Source organism: Elephantulus edwardii, unplaced genomic scaffold (genome assembly GCF_000299155.1).
Source record: "Elephantulus edwardii isolate Elephantulus edwardi_28Jun2011 unplaced genomic scaffold, EleEdw1.0 scaffold00042, whole genome shotgun sequence".
Classification (NCBI taxonomy): domain Eukaryota; kingdom Metazoa; phylum Chordata; class Mammalia; order Macroscelidea; family Macroscelididae; genus Elephantulus; species Elephantulus edwardii.
In genome coordinates, this window is record NW_006399792.1 from 17,025,224 (window position 1) to 17,052,555 (window position 27,332).

General features: G+C 40.7%; 1 protein-coding gene across 1 annotated transcript in view; it reads right to left on the reverse strand.

Moving 5' to 3' along the window:
* Positions 1 to 27,332, reverse strand: part of FRAS1 (Fraser syndrome 1) — a 470,336-nt gene that overhangs the window by 126,111 nt on the left and 316,893 nt on the right. Inside the window, exons 39-45 of the mRNA XM_006885294.1 lie at positions 25,868 to 26,003; positions 19,320 to 19,510; positions 18,593 to 18,746; positions 16,772 to 17,038; positions 12,663 to 12,851; positions 10,289 to 10,408; positions 9,642 to 9,821 (exon numbers count right to left, since the gene is read on the reverse strand). Coding sequence (XP_006885356.1) covers positions 9,642 to 9,821; positions 10,289 to 10,408; positions 12,663 to 12,851; positions 16,772 to 17,038; positions 18,593 to 18,746; positions 19,320 to 19,510; positions 25,868 to 26,003 — 1,237 coding nt within the window. The remainder of the gene's footprint in view (positions 1 to 9,641; positions 9,822 to 10,288; positions 10,409 to 12,662; positions 12,852 to 16,771; positions 17,039 to 18,592; positions 18,747 to 19,319; positions 19,511 to 25,867; positions 26,004 to 27,332) is intronic.

A 27,332-nucleotide genomic window follows, 5' to 3' on the forward strand; every position in this document is an offset into this window, starting at 1 on the left:
CAAAGAGATATCATCTCATTCCAGCAGCACTGGCAAAATTACACAGGACAGCAAGTAATAAATGTTGGAGAGAATGTGACAAGATAAGAACTCTTTTTGCATTGATGATGGGATTGTAAAATGGTACAACCACTCTGGAAGACAGTTTGGCTTCCTCAAAAAACGGAACATAGAAATGTCATATGACTTAACTATTCCACTGCTTGGAATATACCCTGAGAAAATGAGAACTGAGGCACAGAGACTTGTATACCAATGTTCATTGCAGCATTGTAAAAACATGGAAACAGCCCAGATGTTCAACCACAATAGAATGGATTGAGAAATTACGATACATTCACACAATGGAATACTATGCAGCATGCAGGAGCAATGATTTGACTTACTTAACTTGGGAGGGACTGGAGAGCCTTATGGTGGGTGAACTAACTAAATCCCATGAGGACAAATACTGTATAAAACCAATATTTTAGAATGAGTATGAGGATCCAGGTGGGGTGGAAGCAGAGGGGTAAGGATGGGCAAAGGGTTGGGGTAATCATAGGGTCATATAATTTGATGATGAGTGGGGTGGTGAAGGAAATGGGGAAGATTTTGTGTGACTAACAATTATTCAAATTTTGTAAATAAACCACTATAAACAAACAAACAAATTTGTGTGTCAGTGAGATGTAATTCAAAGAGAAGTGTCTTCTTTCAGTAATGCCCTTCAAAAGAGAACTGAATATAGATTTCCCTGACCTTTTCTCCAGAGATCTCTGGAGGCATAGTCGATAAAGAGTTGTGCTCCTTGCCCAAACATGGTGCCACTCTGAGGGTTCAAAACCACTAAGTGCTCTGCAGGAGAATCATAGGCAATTTCCTCCAAGGTGATTTACAGTACCCTGAAAACCCTCTAGGGAATCAGCTTTGAGTTGGTTCCAACTAAATGACAATGAAAACAAATGTCAAGACCTTTTCTCTTTTCCTGCTGACTTGGGACAATACTTTCAACAGACACTTTGGACCAGAGACAGAAGCCCCCTGTAGAGTCACCTCATACCTTTGGGTGACTTGTTTCTGGATTACTCTGTGAGAGAAAACAAACTTCTAGCTTCTTTAAGTCACTATGTCTTTGGGTCTCTTTGTTTATACAACTTAACACAGAGATCCTAATCAATATAATTTTTTCCTCTGACTCAAAGGACAAAGAGAGTCTTGAAGGCCTGAAAGTGAGTTTCTCTGCAGTGGTGAGAGGCCCATGATTATCTTCTACACAGTTCACAAATATCCCATCCCAATTTCTCTTCAGGGGAAGAAAAGAGGGCTGCCACACCCTCTCCATCTATTTAAAGAACAAAGTCACTTTCAGTCACCTGAGCAAGAAAGTCTGAGTGAGATTAAGTTCATGTCACATATACCCATCTAAGAAGATGTCCACCAATACTGGTTGGAAATGATAATTCCATGGTCTTAAAATAGCTCAGTCTATATTAGAGACACTGTTCTGAGAACTTCTCTAGTTTTTTGTGGGGCTGAAAGGCTCCACTTCAATTCCTGTGACACACTTCACTCACCAACGCATGAGGGCTCTTGCTTTGCTCTAAGCCACAGACACTTGTCTTACGAGAGGGCAATACATAATCAATGTGTACTTCTTTTTTTGCGTGTTGTCTTACAGTCAGTAATTTGCAAAATTTTGTTCTAGAACATTAATTATAATTGATTAATGTAATGAATGCATTACCATATCTGATCAACACCTTACTGTGTATTGTTTTTCCTTCTTCCCAATTCTTATTAATTTTTACTCCACTCTCCAGTGCTTCATATTCCTGTTAACCATCCAGGAATTATTCTATCTGCATGGAAACGTTTGCTTAGCCTTTTATAATCATGGTATTATACTATAATTATCCTTTTTTGACTGACTAAATATCAATCATCCATCTATCATGACGTTGCCTATTGGCCCAGTAGTAAAGAGCTTTATTTTGGAGGGTTGAGATGTAATCTGTATTGAATGTTATAGTTCTTTATCTTCTGCAGCAACGGTTTCAAGTCCTCTTCATTTCCAGCAAGCAAGTCTGTGTCATTTGCATAATGCAGGTCAATATGGATTATTTTTCAACATAAAGAAAATAAAGATCCTCACCACTGGGCCAAAAAGCAACATCATGACAGATGGAGATTGTCAATTATTTCACCTTACTGGGATCAACAATCAACATCCTTGGTGGAAGCAGTCAGGATGTTGTTGTTGCTGTTGTTGTTATGTGCTGTCAAGTCGCTTGAGACTCATAGCGACCCTATGCACAACAGCCCTAAACTCCTCTCTGTCTTTTGCCAATAGCACCATCTCCGATACTCATCCCAATTGCCCCAGTCACTGAATCAATCCACCTCATAGAGGGTGTTCCCCTCATGTGCCGTCCCTCCACCCTCCCAAGCATGATGTCCCTCTCCAAGGTCTGGACCCTCCTTACAACATGTCCAAAGTATGTTAGACGGAGCCTCAGAATCCTTGCCTCCAAGGAGCCACCCAGTTTGATCCTTTCCAGGATGAATCTGTTTGTTTTTTTTTCCTAGCAGTCCATGGTACCCTCAATACTCTTCTCCAGCAACACAGCTCAAAGGCATCAATTCTCCTTCTATCTTCCTTGGTCATTGTCCAACTCTCTGATGCATAACAAGTGACTGTGAAGACCATGACCTGTATCAGACGCACCTGTCTCCAGAGAGACACCATTGCTCTTCAGTACTTTGGAGAGGTCCCTAACAGCAGACTTTCCCATCACAATACGTCTTTTAATTTCCTGGCTACTGGTGCTGAGAGTGTTGACTGTGGAGCCAAGCAAACTAAAGCTGTGAACAATCTCAATCTCTTCACCATCCACCTGATGCTGCCAATTGGCCCACTGGTGAGAATCTTTGTCTTCTTGACATTAAGCCTCAATCCATATTGGAGGCTGCAGTCCTTGACACTCTGCAGCAGGTGCTTCAGGTCCTCCTCACTTTCCGCAAGCAGGGTTGTGTCATCTGCATAACGCAGATTGTTGATAGATCTTCCACCAATCTTGACCCCACATTCCTCATAGAGCCCAGCCTCCCAGATAATCTGTTCTGCATACAGGTTGAAAAGGTATGGAGACAGGACACATTCCTGGCATATGCCCTTCCCAATTTTGAACCATGCAGTATTTCCTTGCTCTGTTCTGACAACTGCCTCTTGGTCCAAGTATAAGTTTCGCATTAGAACGATCAAGTGTTCTGGGATTCCCATTCTTCTGAGAGTCAGCCACAGTTTGTTATGGTCCACACAAACACCTTTGCATAGTCAATGAACCACAGATATACATTTCTCTGGTATTCCCTGCTTTCAGCCAAGACCCATCTAACATTAGCTACAATATCCCTAGTACCACAACGCCTTCTAAACCCACCCTGGACTTCTGGCAGTTCTCTGCTGATGTGTTCTTCCAGTCGTTTTTTTGGATAACCTTCAGTAGAATCTTGCTTGCATGTGAAATTAATGAGATTGTTCTAAAGTTTCCACACTCTGTTGGATCAGGAGATAAGTCCACCGTCAGGCACCTCTCCAAAATATTGATGAACAATGATGTCAGTTTTGCAAACTAAGGCATGCCTGACTCAGGTGGTGATCTTTTCAATCATCTGCCTATGCTCTTGAGAGCTGGCAAATGAATAAAGACGACAGAAGAAGAACTGGTAATAAAAGAAGATCTATGATGCTAGAGAGGAGTACTGAATATCCCATGGACTGTCAAAAGAACAAATAGATATTTTGCAAAATGTACAGCCTTCTTGGAGATAAAGATGGCAAAGTTTCATCTCACACTGTGGACATGTTACTAAGAACATCTGTTCTATGAGGGGAAAAATTGTTTAAAAAGGATATGTGATCAGGTATTATTGTCATGACAGGAGTCCAGAACGAAGGCTGCACAGTAGAGTGGACCTGGGGGGAGGGATTGTAAAACAATGAAAAAATTTTTCTTTTACTTCTCAAGGAGAGGAGTGTACTGGGGGGTGAAGAATGGGTGGATGAAGGGGTGCAACAATGAATGAATGGGGGTCCGGGGTCTCTGTAAATTTTCATTAAAATGAGGAATAAAAAAATTTTTTTAAAAAGAAAGTCTGTTCTTTGTAACAAGATATCATGCTTGGAAAGGTGGAGGGTCAGAGGAAGAGAAGACAACCCCGAATGAGATGGATTGACACAGAGACTACAGCAATTGTCTTTAGTGTGCCAGAGATGATGAGTATGTCACGGGTTTGCTGTTCAGCAGGTTGCTATGAGTCATACTCAGTGGCATCTAACAATGTCACTCAGCCTAATTTTCTCTAGATTCATCTGTGCTCTTCAGTGTTTTACAAATTTAGCATGTAGTTCTTATTGAAGACCTTCTGCATTTACAAAAGAAAAATAAGGCTCAATAAAATATTATCACTTGGGGGAGACACAGAAGGAAAGCACTTTGGCAAACAAGAACAGAAAGAAACCAGCATGAGGATGGTGAGGTAAGCCCTGTCCCACTATTAATGGAAAAGGGGCCCAACAAGGAGGGGGAAAAGGACACAGCTTTTGCCTTGACTTCATGTAGAGTAACCAGAAACAGGCAGAATGAGAAAACTGATGGGGAGGAGAGAAGACACAGGCCAGGACTTGTTGGAAGAAGGGAGATGAAGAAACTGGTGATCAGGTCACTGAGTCCTGGTTCGTGTCTTTATTTTGAGGAGTATTCTCCAAGGACATGGGCCCCTGGGTGGTACAACAGTTAATGTGCTCAGTTGCCAACCAAAAGGTTGGAGTTTCAAGTACACCAGTAATACCTCAGAAGAAAGGCCTTTTAACTTTTTAAAAAATAAAATCAGACTTTGGGAACACTGAGGGAGCATAGTTCTACTTTGGCACATGCGTCACTATGAATCAGAGTTGACTTCATGGCAACTCATACTGGGTTCAAGGAAGGTGGTCTAAATGGAACTGGCCTGAATTTGTTGTTGTTGTTGTTGTTGTGTACCATAGAGTCAGAATCAACCATAACTGGCCTTGTGTCGGGTTTTCAGAGACAGTTAATCGCACAGGAGGAGATTGCCCATCCTTCTCCCACGGAGCAGCTGGTGGCCTCAAACCATGTGCCCCCAAGACTGCAGCACAGCTTCTTGCCACTAGGCCACCAGAGCTCCCTGGCCTGACCTTAGCAACTGGATTTTAAATCCACAGAAGGTTGAGGCTGCAAAACCAGAAATGGCAGAATCAGAGCAGCCCTTCATAGGACGATGACAGGCTGGGTCAGAGAAAGGGAAGACTGTGACACCAGCAGGTGGGTAACTGGTGATGCTTTGCAGTCAGCTCAGGGCCTTTCAAGTCTCTGTGCAGCGTCGAAGCAGCTGCCTAACACAACAGCCAAGAGTCTGCCCTTTCATCTTTGGAGAAATACAATCAGCAACCTGACAGAATTCTGGCAGAAGCAATTAGCTCATGAATTAGTTATCAAATACCTCATACAGCCAAGGTCTTGAGGGTGCTGATCTACATATTTCCCTCGGGAACTCTGGGACAAAAGGGTAGGCCACCTATTTTATTTGTCTAAGGGCTTTTAGTCAATTCCATTTATTCTTCCCTAAACCCTCGTAGCATACCTTTGTAATAACATCCTCTCCTCCACTACCACCCTGAACCAGACAGTCTGCCTCCCTCACCTCCACCTTCTCATCCCACTCTTTCCTTCATCCACTCTGCTGTAGGCACACTGGCCTCCTTGCTGCATCTTGATGTGTATATGTTTTGACTCCTCTGTCTGTGACATCTTTTCCTTGGATATTAGCGTGTGTGGCTCTCTCACTTTCTTCAGATCTCTGTTTGATCTTATTATTAGTGAGGCTATACCGCACCCCTCCAATCCCTGTGAAGATCCCAATATCTGTCTGGAATTCTCTCACTCACATTCATCATCATCTGACACATGATACATCTACTTGCTTGTTTGCTTATTGTCTTGCTCTCTGTGATAGAAAGTGAATACCACAGGGCAAGTATTTCTCTTGCTTTGTTATTTCTCTGGCTGAATGAATGAAGACTATGCAACCTAAAATCCAAAGAAATGCAATGAAGATTTAAATCTCCAGCAAGCTGTCACTATCTCTCCACTGTAAAAAATAAGGCAATTCTACCTTTAGATTGTTTATTCAACAAATCTCTCTTATCCCTCACATCTATTCAGCTGCCAATTCTTCCAGGTTCACATTCTAAAATCCTTTCCTTCCTTCACCAACCAATGAATGCTCACATTTACTCTAAAAAGCAACAAGCCCATTGTTATGAAAACGGTTTACAGTGACCATTTATTTCCACAAGCAGATCTCCAGGTCCTTTTTCACCACCATTGTATAAATTAAGCAACATCATAATAAACAGAGAGAAGAACGGAAGTTGTCAGACATTCTGTTTTACTTGGATCCACAATGCACATGGGAGTAGCAGTAAAGGAATCAAAGGGTGTGTCGCATTGGACAGGCTCCTTGCAAAAGACTTGTTTATAAGGTTTAAAAAGCAGACATGTGTTCTGACCCAAGCCATGGTGTTTGTCAATTCCTTATAAGCATGTGAAAGCTGGATAATGAATAAGGAAGCCTGAAGAAGAATCAGTGTCTTTGAAATCTGGTGTTAGTAAAGAGTATTAAATATGTCCTGGGTGTATGCAACACATCCATCTCAGAAGAACGGTGGTCAGAATGCTCCTGAGAAGCCCGGAAGGTAAGAGATACTATGTAACTGGGGCACGCTAGGAGGAGGAACCAATCCCTGGAGAAGGACAGCAGGCTTGGCTAAAGAGAGGGTCAGTGTAAAGAGGATGGCCTTCCAGGAGATGGACAGATACAGTGGCTGTAACAATGGGCTCAAACACAGCAACGATTGTGAGGATGGCTAAGGGCCAGACAGCACTTCATTCTGTTGTACACAGCGTCACTGTCAGTCAGAAGTGAACTGACGGCACTCAACAACAACAACAGTAGCTCTGGTGGTGTAGCCCTCAGGGAGTTGAGCTGCTAACCCAAAGGCAGTGCCTTTCTGGTGGTTTAAATTTACCCAGGGCTCCATGGAAGAAAGATGAGCAATCTCAATGGGATTTACAGCCTCTAAAAACCCACTGGTGGGTCAGCTATGAGTTCATTCCTACTTGACAGTAATGCATTTAAGAACAGCAACAAGAAGAAACCAGGCCCACAAACCACATGTCAGTGTGCTCTACTGTGGTAGCTGTGTGTTATGCATTTATGCCACAAGCTATACCATGGGTACTTCAAATATGGCAGAGTCACGTATGGTGGACAGATTTCAGGAGAGCTTCCAGATTGAGACAGACAATAAAGGAAGGCCTGGGGATCTGAAAATTAGCCAAAAAAAATCTTCTGAATCATAAGAGAATATTGTCTGATTGGTGGATGATTAGTCTCCAGGTTGGAGGTTATAAAACATACCCTGGGGATACAGTAGCCATAACAATAGATTAAACCACATCAATGAGCATGAATTTGATATATGACTGGCCAATATTTCAGTCTGTTATATGTAAGGTTGTCATGAATCAAAGCCTTCTTGACAGAAAGTAATGAGGAAAGCTGGTACTAGGTATCGCTTGTTGCTGTTGTTAGGTGCTTCCGAGTCAAGTATGACTCACAGTGATCCTATGAACAATGGATCTACACTCTGTCTTATCCTGCACTGTCCTTATATTTTCTGACACATGAGATCCCATTGTAACCATCACTTTGTCAACCCACCTGGTTGAAGGTCTTCCTCTCCACTGCCCCTCCACTGTTCCAAGCGTCATGTCCCTCTCCAAGGAATAGCTCCTCCTAGCAACATGCCCAAAGTATGTGAGGGGAAACCTCATCACCCTTGCCTCCAAAAAGCACTTCAGCTGCACCCTTTTTAAGATATATTTGTTTGTTCTTCTGGCCATCCATGAGCTGTTCAATGCTCTTCTCCAACATCACAGCTCAAAGGCATAAATTCTTCTATCATCTTTATTCACCCACCATCTAGCTCTCAGATGCACAGCAAGTGAATCAGAAATACTATAGCCTGAATTAGGTGCACCTTAGTCCTCAAACTGACATAATTACTCCTCAATAATTAGGAGAGGTCCTTAATTGCAGACTTTCTCAGTGCAATATGTCTCCTTATTGTGACTGCTGTTACCAAGGGTGTTAATTGTGGATCCAGGTAAGATGGTACCACTTATATTATCCAAATCCTTTCATTCACATTATTGCTTCACTACCTACAGCCAATCAGATGTAAATATTTTCTAACCACTTTCACTGTTTTCTTTTCTTTGATTTTACCCTGATAGATCTCACTTCTCTTCCCTGCTCAAAATTCTAGAGTGATTCTCCTTTTCTATTGAATCAACTGGAAATTATCCAAGCTTTAAAGACCTTCTAAAAACTCTCACTCTGTCAAGTGCTATTGCCTCATGTTTTTAGAATATATACTTCAGCTAAATTGGTCAAGTAATTTTCCGCTCTGATGTGCTGTATACTGTTCCCCACCCCACAATGCGCCTTATACTGTTACTATCACTAGCAATAACACAATTACAGGTGGCCCAAACACTGTCTTCCATGGACATACCAAACTGTCACCTTCCTGTACCCTCCCCAAATAATGCATCTTTTCCTACTTTTGAACTTCTATGATGCTGTGTTTCTATCGCTCTTAAAACACCTGTCATATCCTTTGCTGAGTTATGGTTATCTGCAGAGGTTCCTTATCTCACCCAGTAGACTATGCAGCTCTGGAGGGTGAAGATTGTATCTCGTTTATCTTTGTTTCTGCAATATATAGAATCTTACTCAATACACATGCTCACTCACTGCTTGTTGAACTGAATTTTAAGCACACTTTTTTAAAGCATACTGTATCAGGTGCTAAAAAAGTATAAAAGAACAGGATACAATATTTGCCCTAGGAGTTGACAATTGAGCTGTGGAAATACTATTGCTTGAGTTCAATTGTGTGTTTTGGGTTGTTTTTACTTATTGTGTGTGTGTGTGTGTGTGTGTGTGTGTTTAGCAAGGCATTGAACAGCACAATGCATAGAATAGTCAACATTAAAGATATCAAAGACAATCATAAATTAGGACAGCTACTTCACCAATCCCTCTGTCAGTTTGTTATAACGTAGTGACTTGCATGTTGCTATGATGCTGAAAACCTTACCACTAGCATTTCAAATACCAGCAAGGTCACCCATAAGTGAAAGATTTCAGCAGAGCTTTCAGACTAAAATAGACTGACTGGGAAGAAAGACGTGGTAATGTACTTTTAAAAACTGCTGTTGAAAAATCCAATGAATCACAACAGAATACTGTGCTGGAAGATGAAGAAGAGCCTCCTAGGTTGAAAAGCACTATATAATAACAATACAAGATTAAATACACCAATAATCATGAAGATAATGCAGACCCAGGCAATATTTCATTCTGTTGTATATAAAATCAGAGCCAACTCAATGACAAGTAATTACAATAAAGCAGACTGCAGGTGCAAGTGTACATAAGATGGCTATTCCACTCTATTCCCATGCACTAAGTTTTGGCTTTAATGAAGCAAGAGACAGAAGCCTTACCTGGTGATGCCGCATGCTCCAGGTGGCCCAGCTGGGGCTGCCTGGTGACCCTGTAGATCAGTTCTGCAGGCTCACTGTCCTGGTCAATGGCTGACAGCTGCACTGTAGTTATTTTCTTTACTGAGTTTTCATCCAAAACCAGGCCTTTATTGGTGATGATAACTGGTGGGAATCTGTCTTCTAAAATTATTAAAAAAATATTTGAAATGGTTCTTCTCAGGGTTTTTTCCCTTTCATCAATTTTAGGCATGGTGTCTAAGGGTAGGATCAGAGTAACATTTAGTCCTGTCCCTGATGGAGTGGCCAAAATGGTAGACTTTCATGTAGCACAGAGGAAAGGTTTTACACCCGTGAAGGAAAGGGAGCCCTTTCTGTAGTACAGGATGTATCAGGTTGCTACATGAAAGGCTGCAGTTTGGATCTACCAGCTGCTATCTTGGAGAAAGATGGGCAATCCCCTCCTGCAAAGATTTACAGCCTCAGAGACCTGCTGGAGATTTGCTATGAGCTGAAACAGGCTTGACTGAAGTGGGTTTGGTTTCTGAAGGTGAAGGAAAGGGTTCAAGGTTCGAGTCAAGCATAATGGAAATTAAATAACCTGAGAGCTGCTGACGTAATTTGCTATTAGAAGCCCAGTACCCCATTACCTAGTACACTGATAGAAAATGACTGGTCAATTAGTTTGTTCCCTTCTAGATCAACGACATCAAATTTAAAGGCAAAGCTGCCACCAGATTCTTCCTTTCCGTGACTATATTCCACTTGCCCTGTAAAAAGATAATAAAAAAAAATCCAGGTTTGCTATTCATACTTTCTGCCCTTTTTTCCTGAAGTGTGAGGTGGGAATTCAACTGGTATTCACACCAATGAATCAATTCATGCTTTCTTCACTTTGACACTGCTTTTGACATTTTAATCTAAAGTTTTCATTTCTCAGTATCAACTTTCTCATAGCCAAAGGCCTCCACGTAATAAAATTCATCCAAAAAATGGCATCCCTTCTGATTGAGGCTTAGCCTTCCTGAAAGGTACACTTCCTGAAGGGTACCTGAAAGCTAATCCAGTCTTTGGAATATCCCCTGGTTTAACATGTGTTAACATGTTAATATGTGTAGCTATTAAACAGACGGCCAGGAGGTTCAAGTCTACCTGAAACACTTCAGAAGAAAGATCTGGAGAGAACAGACCATTAAAGGTGCTGTGCTGTGTACATAGTTCTACTATGGCACACATAGGTTTACCATGAGTCAGAACTGACGTGTTAACGATTAGCTTTAGCTTACCTTTAAGGAGGCCTCATGAATAATAAATGAATAAAGTTTCCTACATGCAAATGTTGATCAACCCTAGCCATGTCACTTGGTGGGATCCTCTTATATATACATCTGTATCACAAGGTCAAGAAGACACAAAGCTGCAGTCCACAATCACCAAAATCTACTTTGAAATCCCCAGCACAGCTTTAAATCAATACTGGAAAGACAGGAGTTCTAACTAAACTCAAACAAGTAAATACACAGAAAGGAAGTTTTTAGAAAGAAATTAAAAGGAGCCAAAGAAAGAAATGGAATATACTATGGTGTTCTTAACTCAAAGCATTAGTTCGTTTTCTGCCAAAGTGGCCTCTAACTGACACTTATGTAGGAATGGACTCCTGGGTGGTGCACATGGTTAAATGTATAGCTAGTGATGAAGAGATTTGTGGTTCGAATCTACCCAGAGGTGCTTTTTACCAGAAGAAAAGTCTGGTAATCTACTTCTGAAGGATCAAAGCCAATGGAAACCTTAAAGCATGTACTTCTACTCTGAAATACATGGGGTCATAGTAAGTCTGCATCACTTCCTCTGGCTTCATGCAAAGGGAACCTAAAAGCTTTGATAGACACTATCCCAAGAGTTTTACATATTAACTTTTATACAACTCATTTCTAAGATAAGGAAATGAAGACACAAAGTTTATGTGACTCATTCAAGGTCATTTAGTTACAGACCAAGCACCACTTGTTCCCAGGCTTGTTCTTAACTTACTATATAATGTTGAACTTGATGTCTACTTCTAATAAAAATGTAATTGTAAAGAATTACCTGCTTGCTAATTGGCCTTGCCAATCTTAGAAGTTCTGTTGTAAGGCGAAGCTCTTGTTTTAAATACTCAGAAAAAATGTGTGTGGGAATCTTAAATATTTAGTAAGTTCGCATCAATGTAAACACAAGCAAACATCTCAGAAGACATGCCTGATTCCTTTTTTCCAAAGGAGACACCAAGGTGGGGAATCGGGAAGGAGTTAACTCCTCTTCACCCATTCCACCTTCTTCATTAAAGCACAAATGAGTCCAGTGGGAATTTGGCTGCTATCAATTTGAGGTGTTAGTGTCTGGACTGCCTTCTACTCTTCATGGGCATATTTTCACCTCTAAACAGAATTGCACAGCCTCTCCTGACTGGATTGCTGGCCTTTCCAAATGGAACTTTCTCCCCACTTTTACCCCTGAAAGCACTATACAGTAACTACGTTGCTTTTAACATTTCTGCCTTTGCATTACATCAGCATTTCCTAGAGGAGGGATGAGCCATGCAATTTCCCCCAGGCAGCTCCGATTTATGTCCTTCCATTTTGCTTAGTTCATTAACTTGTGCTCTTTGGGGAGCTGAAAAGAGATATAAATTGCTCACCTAAGGAAGGCATAATTTTCACCTTAATCCATCCCTATTCCTTTTCTCTTTCTCTTACACACACTTTTAATACCATAGCAAGTCAAAATGATTTTTCCCTTCGTAATAGTCTCAAATGTTATAAATGCTATGCCAAAGCATGAACACATTTTAGCCAAGAAAGATTTTTTTAAAATAAACCTCAAAAAACCTGCGACAAGAAAGAGAATAAATGAAGCTGTAACTCAGCACTTACTTAAAACGAAGAAGGGAGAATTTACTGCCCCAGGATTTCAGGTATTTAACTCCTGTTTTACTGGGGTCGGTAGAGTCTGGGAAGTCTGAATGAGCAGATGAGAATGACTGACCTTGGCTAATGTCTGCCTGGGTGAAACTTCGGATAGGGCCTTTAACGGAGATTTGTTCCAGGTTGTCACGCTTAACCATCTGCAGGCGCCCAATGCCAGGATCTTCCTTCATGATATACATAACCTGACGGTCGTCTGAGTCGGTATCTGTCGCTCTCAAGTGCTGTTCCGTGATGCGTGCTACAGACCCTGGATGGTAACACAAGAGAGGAGGCATTCCCCATGATGCCCTTGGCATGAAATGCCAAATGATTTGAGGAGGCTAGAGGCTAAACTATCACAGATTTCCTGAATCTAAATATCAAGGTGACCACTCTTTTCAGTTTCTAGAAGAAAGACTTTTCCTTTCCCTAAGTGAAAGAATCTTCTATTTCCAATTTTCCAATCACCTCGCTGAGTTTAGATCTGAGCCATTATTCTCTTCTGATTCATTTTTATTCTTGTCTTCTCATTGTTAGCTGTCATCAAGCTGATCCCAGCTCACGCGGACCCCATGTGAACAGAGTAGAAGTGTACTCCATAGAGTTATTGCAAAAGGAACATTACTTCTCAGGTGCCTCTGGGTAAGTTTGGACCACCAATTTCAACGTTGTTTGTCTAGCACTTGACCACTTAAACCATTCAGGGATTCCTCGCTTTTTTTTTAAACTTATTCTTTCTATACTTTGATTCCTCTACTCTTTGTTTTTATGTTATATTTTCTAGATCTAGGATTTAATAAATAACTCCTAGATCTATGAGGAAGCCTTCTTGACCTTAACTGTCTGTCTTGTTGATAATTATGTGCTGTCAACTTGGAGGTGACACATAACTGACTCTCCAGTGGGTTTTCAGAGGCTGTAAATAGTATGGGACAAAACTCTAGAGTTGCTAGTGCATTCGATTATCTGCCTTTGAGATGACAGTCAACTCTTTACAACTAAGCCACCAGTCAAAAATATCTCTGCATGAACTCCATAAACAAACTTTGCCATCTCAGGCTGAAGAGTGGAAATCCGTGTTTCTCAAGATAAAAGGTGAGTATTATGGAGTAGGGAGAATTGTCACTGGCTCTGAACGCTACACAGGTTTACGGGATGCAGCATGGTACTGGCTGCTGTCAAACTCCTCTTTTTGGAAACTTGGTCCGTGATTTCCTTTCTGGTCATTTTATTATATGAAAACAAAGCATTATTCCACTTGCGTGGGTCCCAGTCATTTATGTGTGATACATGCTGATATTTGGAGTGGGTATCTATCATGGGTTCTGAGCATCTCTACATACCCTGACTACTGTTTAATTAGTGACTTCTCAGAAAATAAATTTGAGGAGTGGTGTCTTCTTCAAGGACAAAAGGTCTAGCTTGTTTTCTGCTTGTTATAACATGGCAAATTCCCTAATATCAGAGCTTCTCCTCTGTAACACTTCCCACTGTATAAGAGAGACATTCTCTCACTGTATAAGAGAGATATTCACCATCTTTAACATCTTATGGGTCTAGAGAACTGATGCAAACTTAGTTGCTCATAGGCCTACAGTGCTGTCTTTCAGTTACAAAGTGCTTTATATCTAACTAAGGAATCCTGTGCCTCCCACCATCACTGATGAAATAGCAAAAAAGTTAATTTAGTAATTTGTAAGTTCTTTACTGAGATATATTGCACTGGGAAAGTATGCAGTCAAGGACTCTCTAAATTAGTGAGAAGCAATATCAGTTTGAGGACTAAGGTGTGCTGATTCAGGCCATAGTCTTTTCAATCACTTGCTGTGCATCTGAAAGCCAAATAATGAACAAGGACAGAAGAAGAATTGATGGCTTTGAGTTCTGGTGTTGGAGAAGTGTGCTAAATATCCCAGTTTCTGGACTGCCAAAAGAACAAACAGATATGGAATGGAGAAAGTGCAGCCAGAGTGTTCCTTGAAGGCAAAAATAACAAAGCTTTTTCTCACATACTTTGGGCATATTACTAGGAGAGAGACTATTCCTTGGAGAAGGACATCATGCTTGGAAATGTGGAAATTGAGCAAAAGAGAAGAAGACCCTCAAGGAGATGGACTGACACAATGACTGCAGCCCACGTATGTCAAAGATGATGAGGATGGCACAGAAAAGGACAGGGTGAAAGTTCACAGGGTTGTTACGCGTCACATCAGACATAAAAAAATCAACCGTTCTTTATTTCCAATTTTGGAATTCCAGTCACCATTTATTATTAATGCATCTTAATTATATGTTTGGTAATGTTTGTAGAAATTCTCAATTTCTTCATTTTATGCTTCAGTGGTTGATGTACATATTTGCATGGTAGTCATATACCAAGTGTTCCATGTATGTATATGGGTATAATCCTGTCACAAACAGCATTGCACTTTAGCACAGATCTTGAAATGTTCTTTCTGATGGTATATATGACAGCATCCTACTTCAGAGTTTTATTCCAAGCAGAAGAGATTATGTAAACTGATTCGAAATGGCCAATACTAATCCATTTGCGCTCACTAAAGCCTAAGATATCAATCTTAATGTTCTCCATTTTATTTTTTACAGTTTCTTCTTCTATCATCCTTACTAACTGTCTGGCTCTCAGACGCATAGCAAGTGACAGAAAAGACACTGGCTTGAATCAGGTGCACCTTAGTCTTCAATTTACATCATTGCTCCTCAATACTTTGGAGAAGTCCCTGACAGCAGACTTTCCCAACAAGCATATCTTAATTTCTTCACTACTGGTGTCAAGGGTGTTAGATGAAGTTGTAGTTAATCTCAGTCTTTTCTCAATCTATCATGATATTGCCTATTGACCCAGTGGGGAGGATTTTTGTGTTTTGAGGTTAAGAAGTAATCCATGCTGAAGGCTGTATTCTTTGATCTTCTATAGCAAGTGTTTCAAGTTTTCCTCATTTTCAGCAAGTAAGCTTGTGTTATTAGTGGAACACAGCTTGTTGATGAGTTTTCCTCTGATCCTGATGCCACCTTTTTCTTCATAAAGTCCAGCTTTTCAAATAATTTGCTCAGCATACATATTGAATAGGTATGAGGAAAGGATAAAGCCTGACACATATCTTTCTTGATTTTGAACCATGCAGTGTTGCTTTTCTCTGTTCTGACAGCAGCTTCTTGGATTAAGTATAGGTTTATACAAACATTATTAAATGCTTTGGGATTCCCATTCTTCTCAATGTTAGCTTTAGTTTGTTATGATCCATACAGTCAAATTCACAGGAATAAAACACAAATAGACATTCTTCAGGTAGTCTCTGTTTTCTGCCAAGATCCATGTGACATCAGCAATAATATCTCCGGTGCCATGGCTTCTTCTAAACCCAGCTTGACCATATGAATTTCTCTGTCAATGTACCATTATATATTTTTGGATGATCTTTGGCTATATTTTGCTTGCATGTGATATTGATGATATTGTTCAATAATTTCCACATTCTGTTGGATCACCCTTCTTGGGAATAGGAATAGTGAGGCTAGAGATGACAGGATTCTGTATAATCAAGAATATATTTATTGTTAGTAACTTTAAAAAACCAACAACCCATAAATGGTGCATAAGACCATAGACCTTGTCTCATGGATTATCCAGGAGTAAAACTGAGTACAAATGTGGAAAGAGACGGCAGAAATACTCAGGATTAGCAGTGAGAACAAGATGGTGGAACAGATCATCAGTTGCTAATATGCAAGTTCAAACTGAAAACAGTATATGAGACTGACACATTTCTCAAGGCCATTGCATGGTGACTTCCCAATTTTCCCTTCACACCTTTTTCTTAGGATCTTATCAATCCTGCTAGTTTTCTTCTATAGCCTTTTCCCAAGGGTTTGGATGATGGCAATGTTGCTAGAAAGATGAGCCCCAAAGTCCTTGGACAAACTAAAATTTCTGAGGCATGCACTCATTCACCTCAATCTTCCTCCATTTCTCAAACAGAGACATCTAAGAATTTCAAAGGCAATTTTGTTTCCCAAGAACAATCTCAAACTGAAGTCTCCCCAGGTTCCAAGATGCTAGGTCACAATATAGTCACAGGGCTAATATGGAAGGATGCACTATACACACAGAACAACAGGAGATACAAATGGAAGAACCATCACTATCCTTTTCCATTCCCCCGGTACCTGCTGAGAGCTGTAGACCTCGGTTTACAACCAACTGGGGGGTGTCACTTGTGTGTGGCATCTCAATGTAGATCTCCATCCTCCCTGTCTCACTGTGTTTGCCGTCAGTGAGGGAGAACTGGAACTCGTCCACTGCTACACCGTGGCCACTTGGCTTGTACCAAATCAGTTCATCTAAGACATCTTGGTAGGTGAAAGAGGAGCCCTGGGTTAAAACCCTTCCGCTCTCTAGAAGTTCAGAAGCAGTTTGCTTCCAGAGTAGATGACCTGAGGAAGGGAAGTAGAGAAAAACAAAGGAACAATGAGGCAATATAGACAACAAGCATGGTTTGATTTTACCTACTCAGTTGAGCCTAGAGAAAATGTCAAGAACTTCAGAGACTCTTGGTGACACACACACCCACATGACTAAAATTGCACAATAAAAGCAGACAAAATTTTATTTTCTTGCTAAAAAAATTCTCTTAAGGCAACAAGGATAGATGTGGTGATATCAACTCTACTCACTGTCACTGATGTGTGTCACCACTGTGACTGAAGTTATGGGCTTGAACGTGTCAGAGATTGTGAGGACGGCACAGGACAGATCAGATCTGTTGTTTAAGGGTTGCTAAGGGTCGTATGTGACTCAATGGCACCTAACAACTGCAGCAACAATATTGTCATTGTGTCAGAAATTATTCACAGCTGATCTTCAGTGGATTCCTGAGGCTGTAAATAACATGAAAGGAGATTGCCCATCTTTTTCCCTTCAAGCTTCTGGTGAATTTTGGATTGCCAGAAAGGCATGGACTTCTGGATCACAGCACAGCTCTCTACAGACTATGCCACCAGTAGCCTGCCTACAAGGACAATCGCCCTTCATGAATTCAAATTCACTTCATTATCTAAACTTAATTCTCCCTTACGACAAAATGAAAATGACACCCTTCACTTGCTTCCTTCCCTCTTTGATATCTGATGTGGGAGAAGGAAATGTGTGTTAAAATCCTTTTAAACTGAAATTTAAAGTACATTTCTTCTACATCCAGAAACAATTCAGAAGGCATCTCTATATTAAAGTATATTTTTTCAGTTTTCAAGGGTCATGTCTACTGAAATGGGATGTTAAATTATTTCATTAAAGAAAGTGAAAATGAAGGGGGAAAGGCTAAAATGTGCGCACCAGCAGTCTCTTCTATTAGCTCTCCATTATCAGCAACAATTTTGTCTTTAGAAGATCAACAGATATTACAACAGAAAGACAAATGCCGTTTGGAAGATCATTTCAGAGTTTTAACTAATAGCGAAGAGGTGACACTTAGTAAAGAAGTAGGCAGAAGATCCCTCACAACAGTGTTCGTTCCTGACTTATAAACACAAGACACACTTTTTTTGCAAAAAGGACAATTTTATAAAGTTGTTTAGCACGTTTCTAATCTCAGATGAACACTTTTTTTGTAATTAATAACAAGGCTGCCACACAACTCTTTGTATGAGATAGGCCCAGAAATGTAAAGTCATGATGACTATCTAAGAAAGCAGAATGCAACTCTGAAACTTGTTTTACCTTAGGCTACATAGGAAAGAAAGCGAGGGGTGAATAAAGCAGAAATTAAATTCCAAAGGTCACAATTATCCAGGATTCAGGCTTTTAAAACAACCTGTGTCTACTGTGACCCCCCAGAATATTAGCTAACTGAATTTGATTATACTTTGATGCAAAGAATAGGCGGTATATAGGACAGGTGAAGTGAGAGTCACCTGAAATCTCTACATTTAAGCTAATAACCCACTGAACGCCTCAATTAAGAAGATTTCCATAGCAGGTTGTGGCCCTACCGTGCTCAGGCTTTTTAGTCAATACAAAAATTAGCTCATTATCTGGAGTGTCCAGGTCCTGCAGACTCAGAGAGGAGCTGCTTATCACAACTCCCGAACTCAGCTGCACGCTGAGGGGCCGGAAGGTCATCCTGGGAGGCTCATCGTTCTTCCTCTGATTAAAACAGAAAACACAAAGTCACAGATATTATGATTTAAGAATAAAGAAAATACAGTTCTCAAAGATAGTCCCTTGCAGAAAGGAATATGTAAAGGTTGCAATGATAACACAGTTTTTGTATACTCTTTCCTTAGTGTCCTCTAATGATCACATTTTCTAACCATAATATACTTATAAAGAAAAAAAATTTGTTATATTACCACTAAGTATATAACTAGTAAGGGTATTACTATTAAGTAAAGCCCAGGATTTGAAATTATCTGATGTTTTCTCACACTGAGACTGGGATTAGCAAAAAAGAGGAAAACCTTAATGAGATGGAGGGTACATAATGACAATAATAGTGTTGCATCAGCAAAAAAAGAAAACTTTTAATGAGATAGATTGACTCTGTTGCTACAAAAGACTGGACACAGTAGCTATTGTGGCGATGGTACAGGACTGGGTAATATCTTATGCAATTGTACATAAAGTCACCCGGAGTTGAAAATGTGTTTGCAGCACTTATGAACAACCACCTTATATCACGGGGAAAGGTCCAACCTTCCCAACTTGCAAAGTCCTTACCTCGATGGTGATATTGATGCTATGAATTTCAGAACGACTGGTTCCATCACTCACATAAAAACTAAAAATATCATAGGTTGGCTCAATACTTTCATGTACACTTTGAAAGTAGTAAATGTAGTTTTCCAGGACGTCTTGAACAGGGAATGATGCTTCCGTGTGACTGGCAGCTTCAGGGCCAAAACGATCACCTGCATTAACATCACAAGAGAGTTTTTATTTTGATCCATCAATTCCTGTGTACTAGGTTGAATAATAGGATAGAACATTATTATCAACAAAAGATGAAAATATACTTTGAGGACAAATATAAAAGGGTGAAATGAATAGAAGACATTTGTAGTCTTCTTGTTATGCGCCGGCCGTTGAGTTGCTTGCAACTCATAGTGACCCTATATATACAACAGCTCTGAACCCTGCTCTATCCTATGTCAACCTAACCCCATTACTCCAGTCACTGAATCAATTCATCTCATTGAGGGTCTTACTCTCTTGAACTGTCCCTCCACCCACTCAAACATAATATCACTCTCCAAGGACTGGTCATTCCTTGCAACACACCAAAAGTACATCAGACAAAGCTACAAAATCCTTGCCTCCAAGGAGCAGCTTGGTTTTACCCTATCTAGGTGGAACCTGTTTGTTCTCCTAGCAGTCCATGATAAATTCAATACTCTTATCCAGCACCACAGCTCCAAGGCATCAATGAATCTTCTATCATCCCTAGTCATTGTCTAGCTCTCTGACACTTAGCAAACAATTGCGAAGACCAGGCCCTGAATGAGGTGCACCTTAGTCTCCAGTCTGACATCGTTGTTCTTCAGTACTCTAGAGAGGTCCCTGACAGCAGATTTTCCCAATGCAATTTGTCTTTGATTTCCAGGCTGTTGGTACCAAGAATGTTGATTGAAGAGCTAAGCAAACCGAAGCTGTTAACAATCTCAATCTCTTCACCATTTATCATGATGAGGCAAATCGGCCCTGGGGTCAGAATCATTGTTTTCTTGATGTGGAGCTTCAATCCATATTGAAGGCAGCAGTCTTTGACCTTCAGCAAGTGCTTCAGGTCCTCCTCAGTTTCAGCAAGCCAGGTTGTGTCATCTATGCAATGCAAGTTGTTGATGAGTCTTCCTCCAATCCTGATGCCACATTCCATCTCATATTGCCCAGCTTCCCAGATTATTTGTTATGCATATAGATTGAAAAAATATGGAGGTAGGACACATCCCTGGCATATACCCTTCCCGATTTTGAATCATGCAGTGTTTTCTCGCTCTGTTTTGATGACTGCCTCTTGGTCCAAGTATAGGTTTCTCATAAGCATAATCAAGTGTTCTGGTATTTCCATTCCTCTCAGAGTCAGCCACAGTTTGTTGTGATCCACACAATCAAAGGCCTTTGAACAGTCAACGAAACATAGACAGACATTCTTCTGGTACTATCTGCTTTCACCCAAGATCCATCTAACGTGAATAGAAGACTAGGAGTTTGAAAACCTGGGGTTCAATTCTATTCTCCCTATGACTACTTCTATACCACTATTTCCTAGTGGTAGGAGGTTCGGTGCTGTCAAGTCAAAGGTGGGTGTGCCAAAGGTCAGCTGCTCCGAGAGAGAAAAACGGGCAATCTCTTTCTGTGTGATACATAGCTTCTAAAGACCCACTGGAGGATCAGCTATGAATTAGTTCCAACTTGAAGATAGTGAGTTGGGTTAATTTCTCCTCTACAAATAATCCGCCTGCTGTCTCTTCAGGGAATCAGATGAGATAATATACACAAACACAGTTAGACACTATTGTTTTACAAGGTACATAATCAGTGGTTATATTATTAGAAGGCTCAGAGAACATAAATCCTGGAGTGAATAACAAATAGCAGAAGTCAGCCTTAAGTTTAGAAAGCTTTAAAACCACTGTAGCTAGAACATTTAGAAAAAAGTACTTTCTTTCTCTACCCAAGAAAAAGTAAATCACATTCACATACTTGGGAATCTGTGGGTAATGCAGATGGTTAACATATTCAGTAGCTAACCAAATGGTCTGAAGGTGCAGTCACCCAGAAGCATCCTGGAAGAAAAATCTAGACTCTTCTTCTTAAAGGGGCTGGGGGGGGGAATCAGCAATCAGCAAATTGATGATACAACCTTGCTCTGTGGTCTTCAATATGGATTGAAGCTTAACATCAAGATGACAAAGATTCTCACCACTTGTCCAATTGGCAGCACCATGAAAGATGGAGAAGAGTTTGAGATTGTTAACACTTTCAGCTTGTTCAGCTCCACAAACAATACTCTTGGTATCAGCAGTCAGGAAATAAAAAAATGAATTATACTGGGAAGTCTGCTGTCAGGGACTTCTCCAAAGTGCTAAAGATATGATATCAGACTGGAGACTAAGGTGCACCTAACCCAGGCCATGATTTTCACAACTAATTGGTATGCATCAGACAGCTGGACAATGACTAAGGATTACAGAAGAAAAATTGTTGCCTTTTAGTTGTGGTGCTGGAGAAGAGTCTTGAACATACCATGGACAAACAGGAAAACAAATAGGTCTGTCTTGGAGAGAGTGAAACAAGGATTTTTAAGCTCCATCTCACATACTTTCGGCATGTGGCAAGGAGGGACTAGTCCTTTAAGAGGGACATCATGCTTGGAAACATGGAGGGACAGCGTAGGAAAGGAAGATCCCAATGAGATGGACTGACACAGTAACTGCGGCAATGGGATTAGGTGTGTTGGAGTCAGTGAGATTGGCTCAGGATAGAAAAGGCTTCAGAGATCATGTACGTAAGGTCACTATGAGTTGCTGGCAATTCAATGACACACAACAACAACAACAACATGTTTAACTAAGAAGTATGTCCTCAAGCACATTTTTATTTTACTTCTCAGTGCCTTAAGGAAATGTTCGCATGGGTGGGAGGAGCCCTGGGGACATCAGAGTGGGGACTGTGATGCTAGAGGCTCTGTCATCACTCAGAGCCCTAAGAAGTGCTGCTTCCGGTTCACTCTCTTCTCATTTCAAACCCAAACACTGCAAAAAGCCAAGAGGAAGAGTAAGTGATGTCTAAATGATGGATGACTTGTCTCTTACTTGATTCTAATCTGAGTCTCTCTAATTGATTGATTTAAACTTGTTACCACAATTTTCTTGTACAGAGAGGAGGAAAAAAGAAACCCCTGTGTCTTCAAATATTCACTGGAGATCTATCAATACAGAAAAGTAGAGATAACAGATCTAAAAGCAACAGGGCTGCTCCCTTTTCTCCCTCATGGTCCTTTGCAAAGATCAGGCCATAAATTTAAAGGCCATTAACTCCCTGAAATGTAGACAGTGCTATTTTTTACTGACATCCCAATAGAAAGTATAGGAATAAAAATTTTTTTACTTAAAATTTACTTTCTGTCTGAGGTGAAGACTCAAAATAATTACTTTTTTCAATAAAATAAATTTTGTTAAATTTCACCTGCTCAGATTTACTATTATTAATTTTTCCTGGTCCCAGAAGTGTAGATAGTACCTTGCAACCAGATTCTGGTAAGCCCTAGTCCATAGATATAGCTCAAGGTTTCTGGAAGGAACTACATTACTTCCTCCACATTTAATTCTCCTTCTGTTGGCCACTGCTAAGAATGGGCAATGTGACTTCATTTTTCTTTTGGACCAAAACAGTCTGACTAAAAAGCAAATGATGCCTAAAAGCAAATATAATAACACCTTGTGTTCTATCACTGGAGAATAAGCTATTCAACAAGTAAATCTGTCATTAAGGCTTGAAGTGAACATTCTTTCCATTTTTAAAACTGCACTTCTATTTTTGATGGAAATCATTCTTATTAACATGCTTCCCTGCCTTGTTAAATAGAACACAGAATGTGCAAATTAAATAGTGTTTCTTGCATTCAGGCTGTCATTATGAGCATCTCTTACGGTGGTGTTTAGCAACATAGGGATGTCCAGAGATAATCAAGGTAGGTGTTATCTTGTGTGTAAAGGTACTCAGAGAATGCAGATTCTATGCCTTTAGATTTCACATTTGATGCTATAATCATTCTGTTTCTTCTTTTCCTGATACAAAAGAAAAGTGACTTTTTTGCAGCTTAAAAAAATAAAAAAAAATTATCTGATCATCTGAGTTCTGAATCTAAGCAGCTAGTTTCAGAGACATACAGCAGGTTTGGTCCTCAGCAGAGGTTGAAGAACTTTTCAGATGGAGTGAAGCATGGGGAAATCTTAGCTGATGGTTCTTGGACAATTATCTTGATCCTCAGAAGTCTTATGCTTCCTTCAGGTTCATACCAAGGCTCTGGAGCAGTGGTTCTTCAAGTGTGGTCCTCTCATCCACAACAATGGCACTATACACGAGTTGAAGACTAACACAGGCTCAAAGGACCCAACTGACTTCCTGAAACGGAAATTTGGGGGGCGGGGGGAACGTGTTCCATGAAAATGTCCTCTAGAAAGCTCCCCAGATGATCCTTAAACAGCAAGTTTGTGAACCACACTTTATAGAGATGGGGCTTTGTAGAAATTTTACTTTTGTACACAATTTTGTACCAATTTAATGTACATCAACTTCTATATGCAACTGACCCAAGCCATGGTATTTCCAACTGCTTCAATTTCATGTGACAACTGGACAATGAATAAGACCAAAGAAGGGCTGATACCTTTGAAGAGTGATATTGGTGATGCATGTTGACATATCATGATGGCCAAAAGAGGAAGTGTAACCTGGGGGCTGCTTTGAGGCAAGAATGGTGAAATTTGGTCTTACAGATTTTGGGCATATTGCCAGGAGGGACCAGTCCTTGGCTGAAGAGTTCATACTCGGAAAAGTAGAGGTTCAACAGAAGGGAGGAAGGTTCTCCACAAGATGGACTGACAGAGTGACTGTAACTTGAGTAAGGAAGAGACGTCATGGATAGGACAATGTTTCAATCTGTTGTTCATGTGGCACTATGGTTGTAGTCAACTGGACGACACTAAAAATCACAATGCACACGGGTTCTGTGTTAGAAAGACTTATTAAGAAACCACACAGAAAGACAAGGTTTATGAAAAATACCTTGCCCTGATTTTTTTGACCTTGTGGCCTGCATTCTTCTCTCTGCAAGAGATGCCATTTTTCCATAAGTGCATGGTAAGCCCACCTACCTAACTGTCCGATGTCAAGTTTACATGCTACTTCCCTGGGTGGTGCGATGGTGTAAGCACTTGGTTACTAAGCAAAATGTTAGTGGTTCAAGCCCACCCAGAAGTGTGTTGGGAGAATGCCTTGGCAATCTGCTCCTGAATGGCCACAGCTTTGAAAACTCAACGGCATACAGTTCTTCTCTGAGTCATGTAGACTTTCTGTGAGTTGGAATTGACTTTAATGCAATTAAAAATTTATCACTCCTCAGACTTTTCTTCTTTTCCAGATAAAAGGGTTTCACCTCTTTCCCTGTCCTAGCATTTATTATTTATTGCCATTTATATCAGTCTTCATAACGGACTCCTCTGAATCAGGGTCTGTGTTTTATTGATCATTATACATCCACTGTACCAAGCACAAACATTTGTTGGAAGAAATCTAATTCAGTCATAAACAAATCTGAGTATAGACACTGAAAGGCAGAGTAAGGAAAAGATCTGACTTTTTGTAGGGAAACAGGACCACTGCTGAATGACTTTCCAGAAATCAGGTTCACATCCAAGGCACCATACTGGTCACAGACACCTTCAGTCAATGGCCACTCTGTGGGAGCCATTAGCTGTGTGCCAATTAGAGCCCAGCACTGGATCTCATTGCCAAGTCAGTGGTGCAGCAACCTGCCATGAGCTGTCTGAACTGCCAGTCATCGTGGGTCTCTGGGGCCTGTAACTGCACACACCTCTCTCCTTCCTTCTCTGTGCTAACCACCAAGGGCAGTGGGCCTCGAGGCAGATGGTGGAGGAGGAGGTACATTGAGGAGGGTGGCACAGATAGACAGGCATGTGTTTGAATTCATGTCATATTCTTAGAAGGAGCTGAGGCATAAGCTATGGTTCAGCAAAACCACAGCAGCCTCCCAGTAAAAGGATAGGAATTTTTATTTCCGTGATACACAACTCTGAGTGCAACCCAGAAGATCTGCCGCTCTAGTTGCCGGCTCTCTAAATCCCCTTACTCTTATTTTTCCCTAGCTTTATTTACCTTCTAACATACTGTTTTGTTTTGTTTTTATCATTTATTAGGTTTCTTATCTGTCTCCCTCAGCTAGAATTTAAGGCATGGTGGGCTATGGATTTCTGTCTATTCTGTTCACCAGTGGGTCCCCAGTGCTTTATAAAGTGTGTGTGTGTGCGTGCGTGTGTGTGTGTGTGTGTGTGTGTGTGTGTGTCATTCACTTACATACACTCACGCCACTTAGTACATTTTGGAATAAATGACACCTTCTTTCCGTCCACTTCTTTGAATCAATTCTCTTCTTCTTTAGTTCTCATTCCAGGCTCATTCAATGTTCTCCCTCTCCCCTCCCTTTCAGGTCCTGAACAATTGGATAGCAGAGTCCCCACTGATACCTGTTCCTGTGTTCTCAATGCAGCCGTATTTGGGCAGCGTACTTAGTTTAATGATGGCATCTCCCTGGGGAGAGTCATGATCCTCTGCAGCAAAGAAATGGTGAAATGAGAGTGGGGCTCTCCCACCCTCCTCAACCTGAGAGAGAAAAAGAATACAGAGTCCTTGGGTGGTTGTATATAACTGCAGTTAAAAAAAAATAATGGCATTGAAAAGTGCTGCCTGGGGTGACCTTCTAGCACCAAACACATTTCTTAAAGGATACAGATCCTCCACAGACGAAATGAGCAATGTACATACTGCTGGGGCTAGGCGATCTTTCCATATATTTAAGGCTACACTTAGACACAATGATTTCAGTGTCTCCCTTCAAAGTCGTGCTTCATTAAATGATGGATCTGGGTAAAAAGCAGCTCCAGTCCATTCTAATCACCCATCTCGGCACAGCTGCACAACAGGACGTGCTGCCTTCCTCCCATTTCAACATCCCAAAAGCCTATGGCTGGCAAATGATCGATCCAGCCCTCCCTTCAGAACTGGGATGGTAACTCTCTTTTTCAGGCATTCTCATCAAGAACAAAAGGCTTCTTTATTCCCTTATAGTACACATTTATAGATGTACCAGGAAGAAAGGGTTCATACACCTGAAAGTAAGTGCTTATCTTAATGGCAAGGAAGGAAATAAATCGCCAATATGAAAGCAGTTGCTAAAACTAACTTTTCTCCCTTTTGAATGCTAACTATGCAGCTTGTGCCTCATATTCGCCCCCTGTCTCCCTGCCCCCCCCCCCCCCGAAGCCTGCTAGAAATGACCAATTCATTTCAGTTTGAATAACTCCTAAGCTAACTTTACAACACTGAAAGTCATATTGACTCCAAGATTGGGGAAGATCTAAGTGTCGTTCCATGAAATGAAAAATCAAAAGAACATAGAAACAGGAAACAAATGAATTTTTAACTGCTGGAAAGAACCCCCAAACTTCCTGAGCCTTTGTACTGTGGTACTTGGAACAGAAAGTGGAAAGGACAAAAAACTTTTGCTGAACTGCCAACCAGGGAGCTCTGGTGGCATAGTGCATAGTGAGCTGTGCTGCTAAACCAAAGGCTGAGCCTCTCTCAGTGGTTCAAATCCACCCTGGTTCCTGGGAAGAAATAAGAGCAGTCTCATCTCAATACAATTTATAACCACATGAACATAACTGATGACAATAAGTTTTTCCTCCAATCATATGATGCGTATGGAGCAAGTGACTTTCTGTGCTGTTTTATGTAATCATCAAATAAACCCTTCTCTAACAGGAAAAACAGTAATTTTTTTTCCAAGTTTGGAGCATCTTTATTAGCACAAAATAATTCCAAAATATTTAAAATACAGAATTACTAACTTTCTATTTTGTCTGATTTCTTTATTTCTAAGGAAAATAAAATTTCGCCAGACTACGAGGTCTGGCCTTTTGAATATTGAAT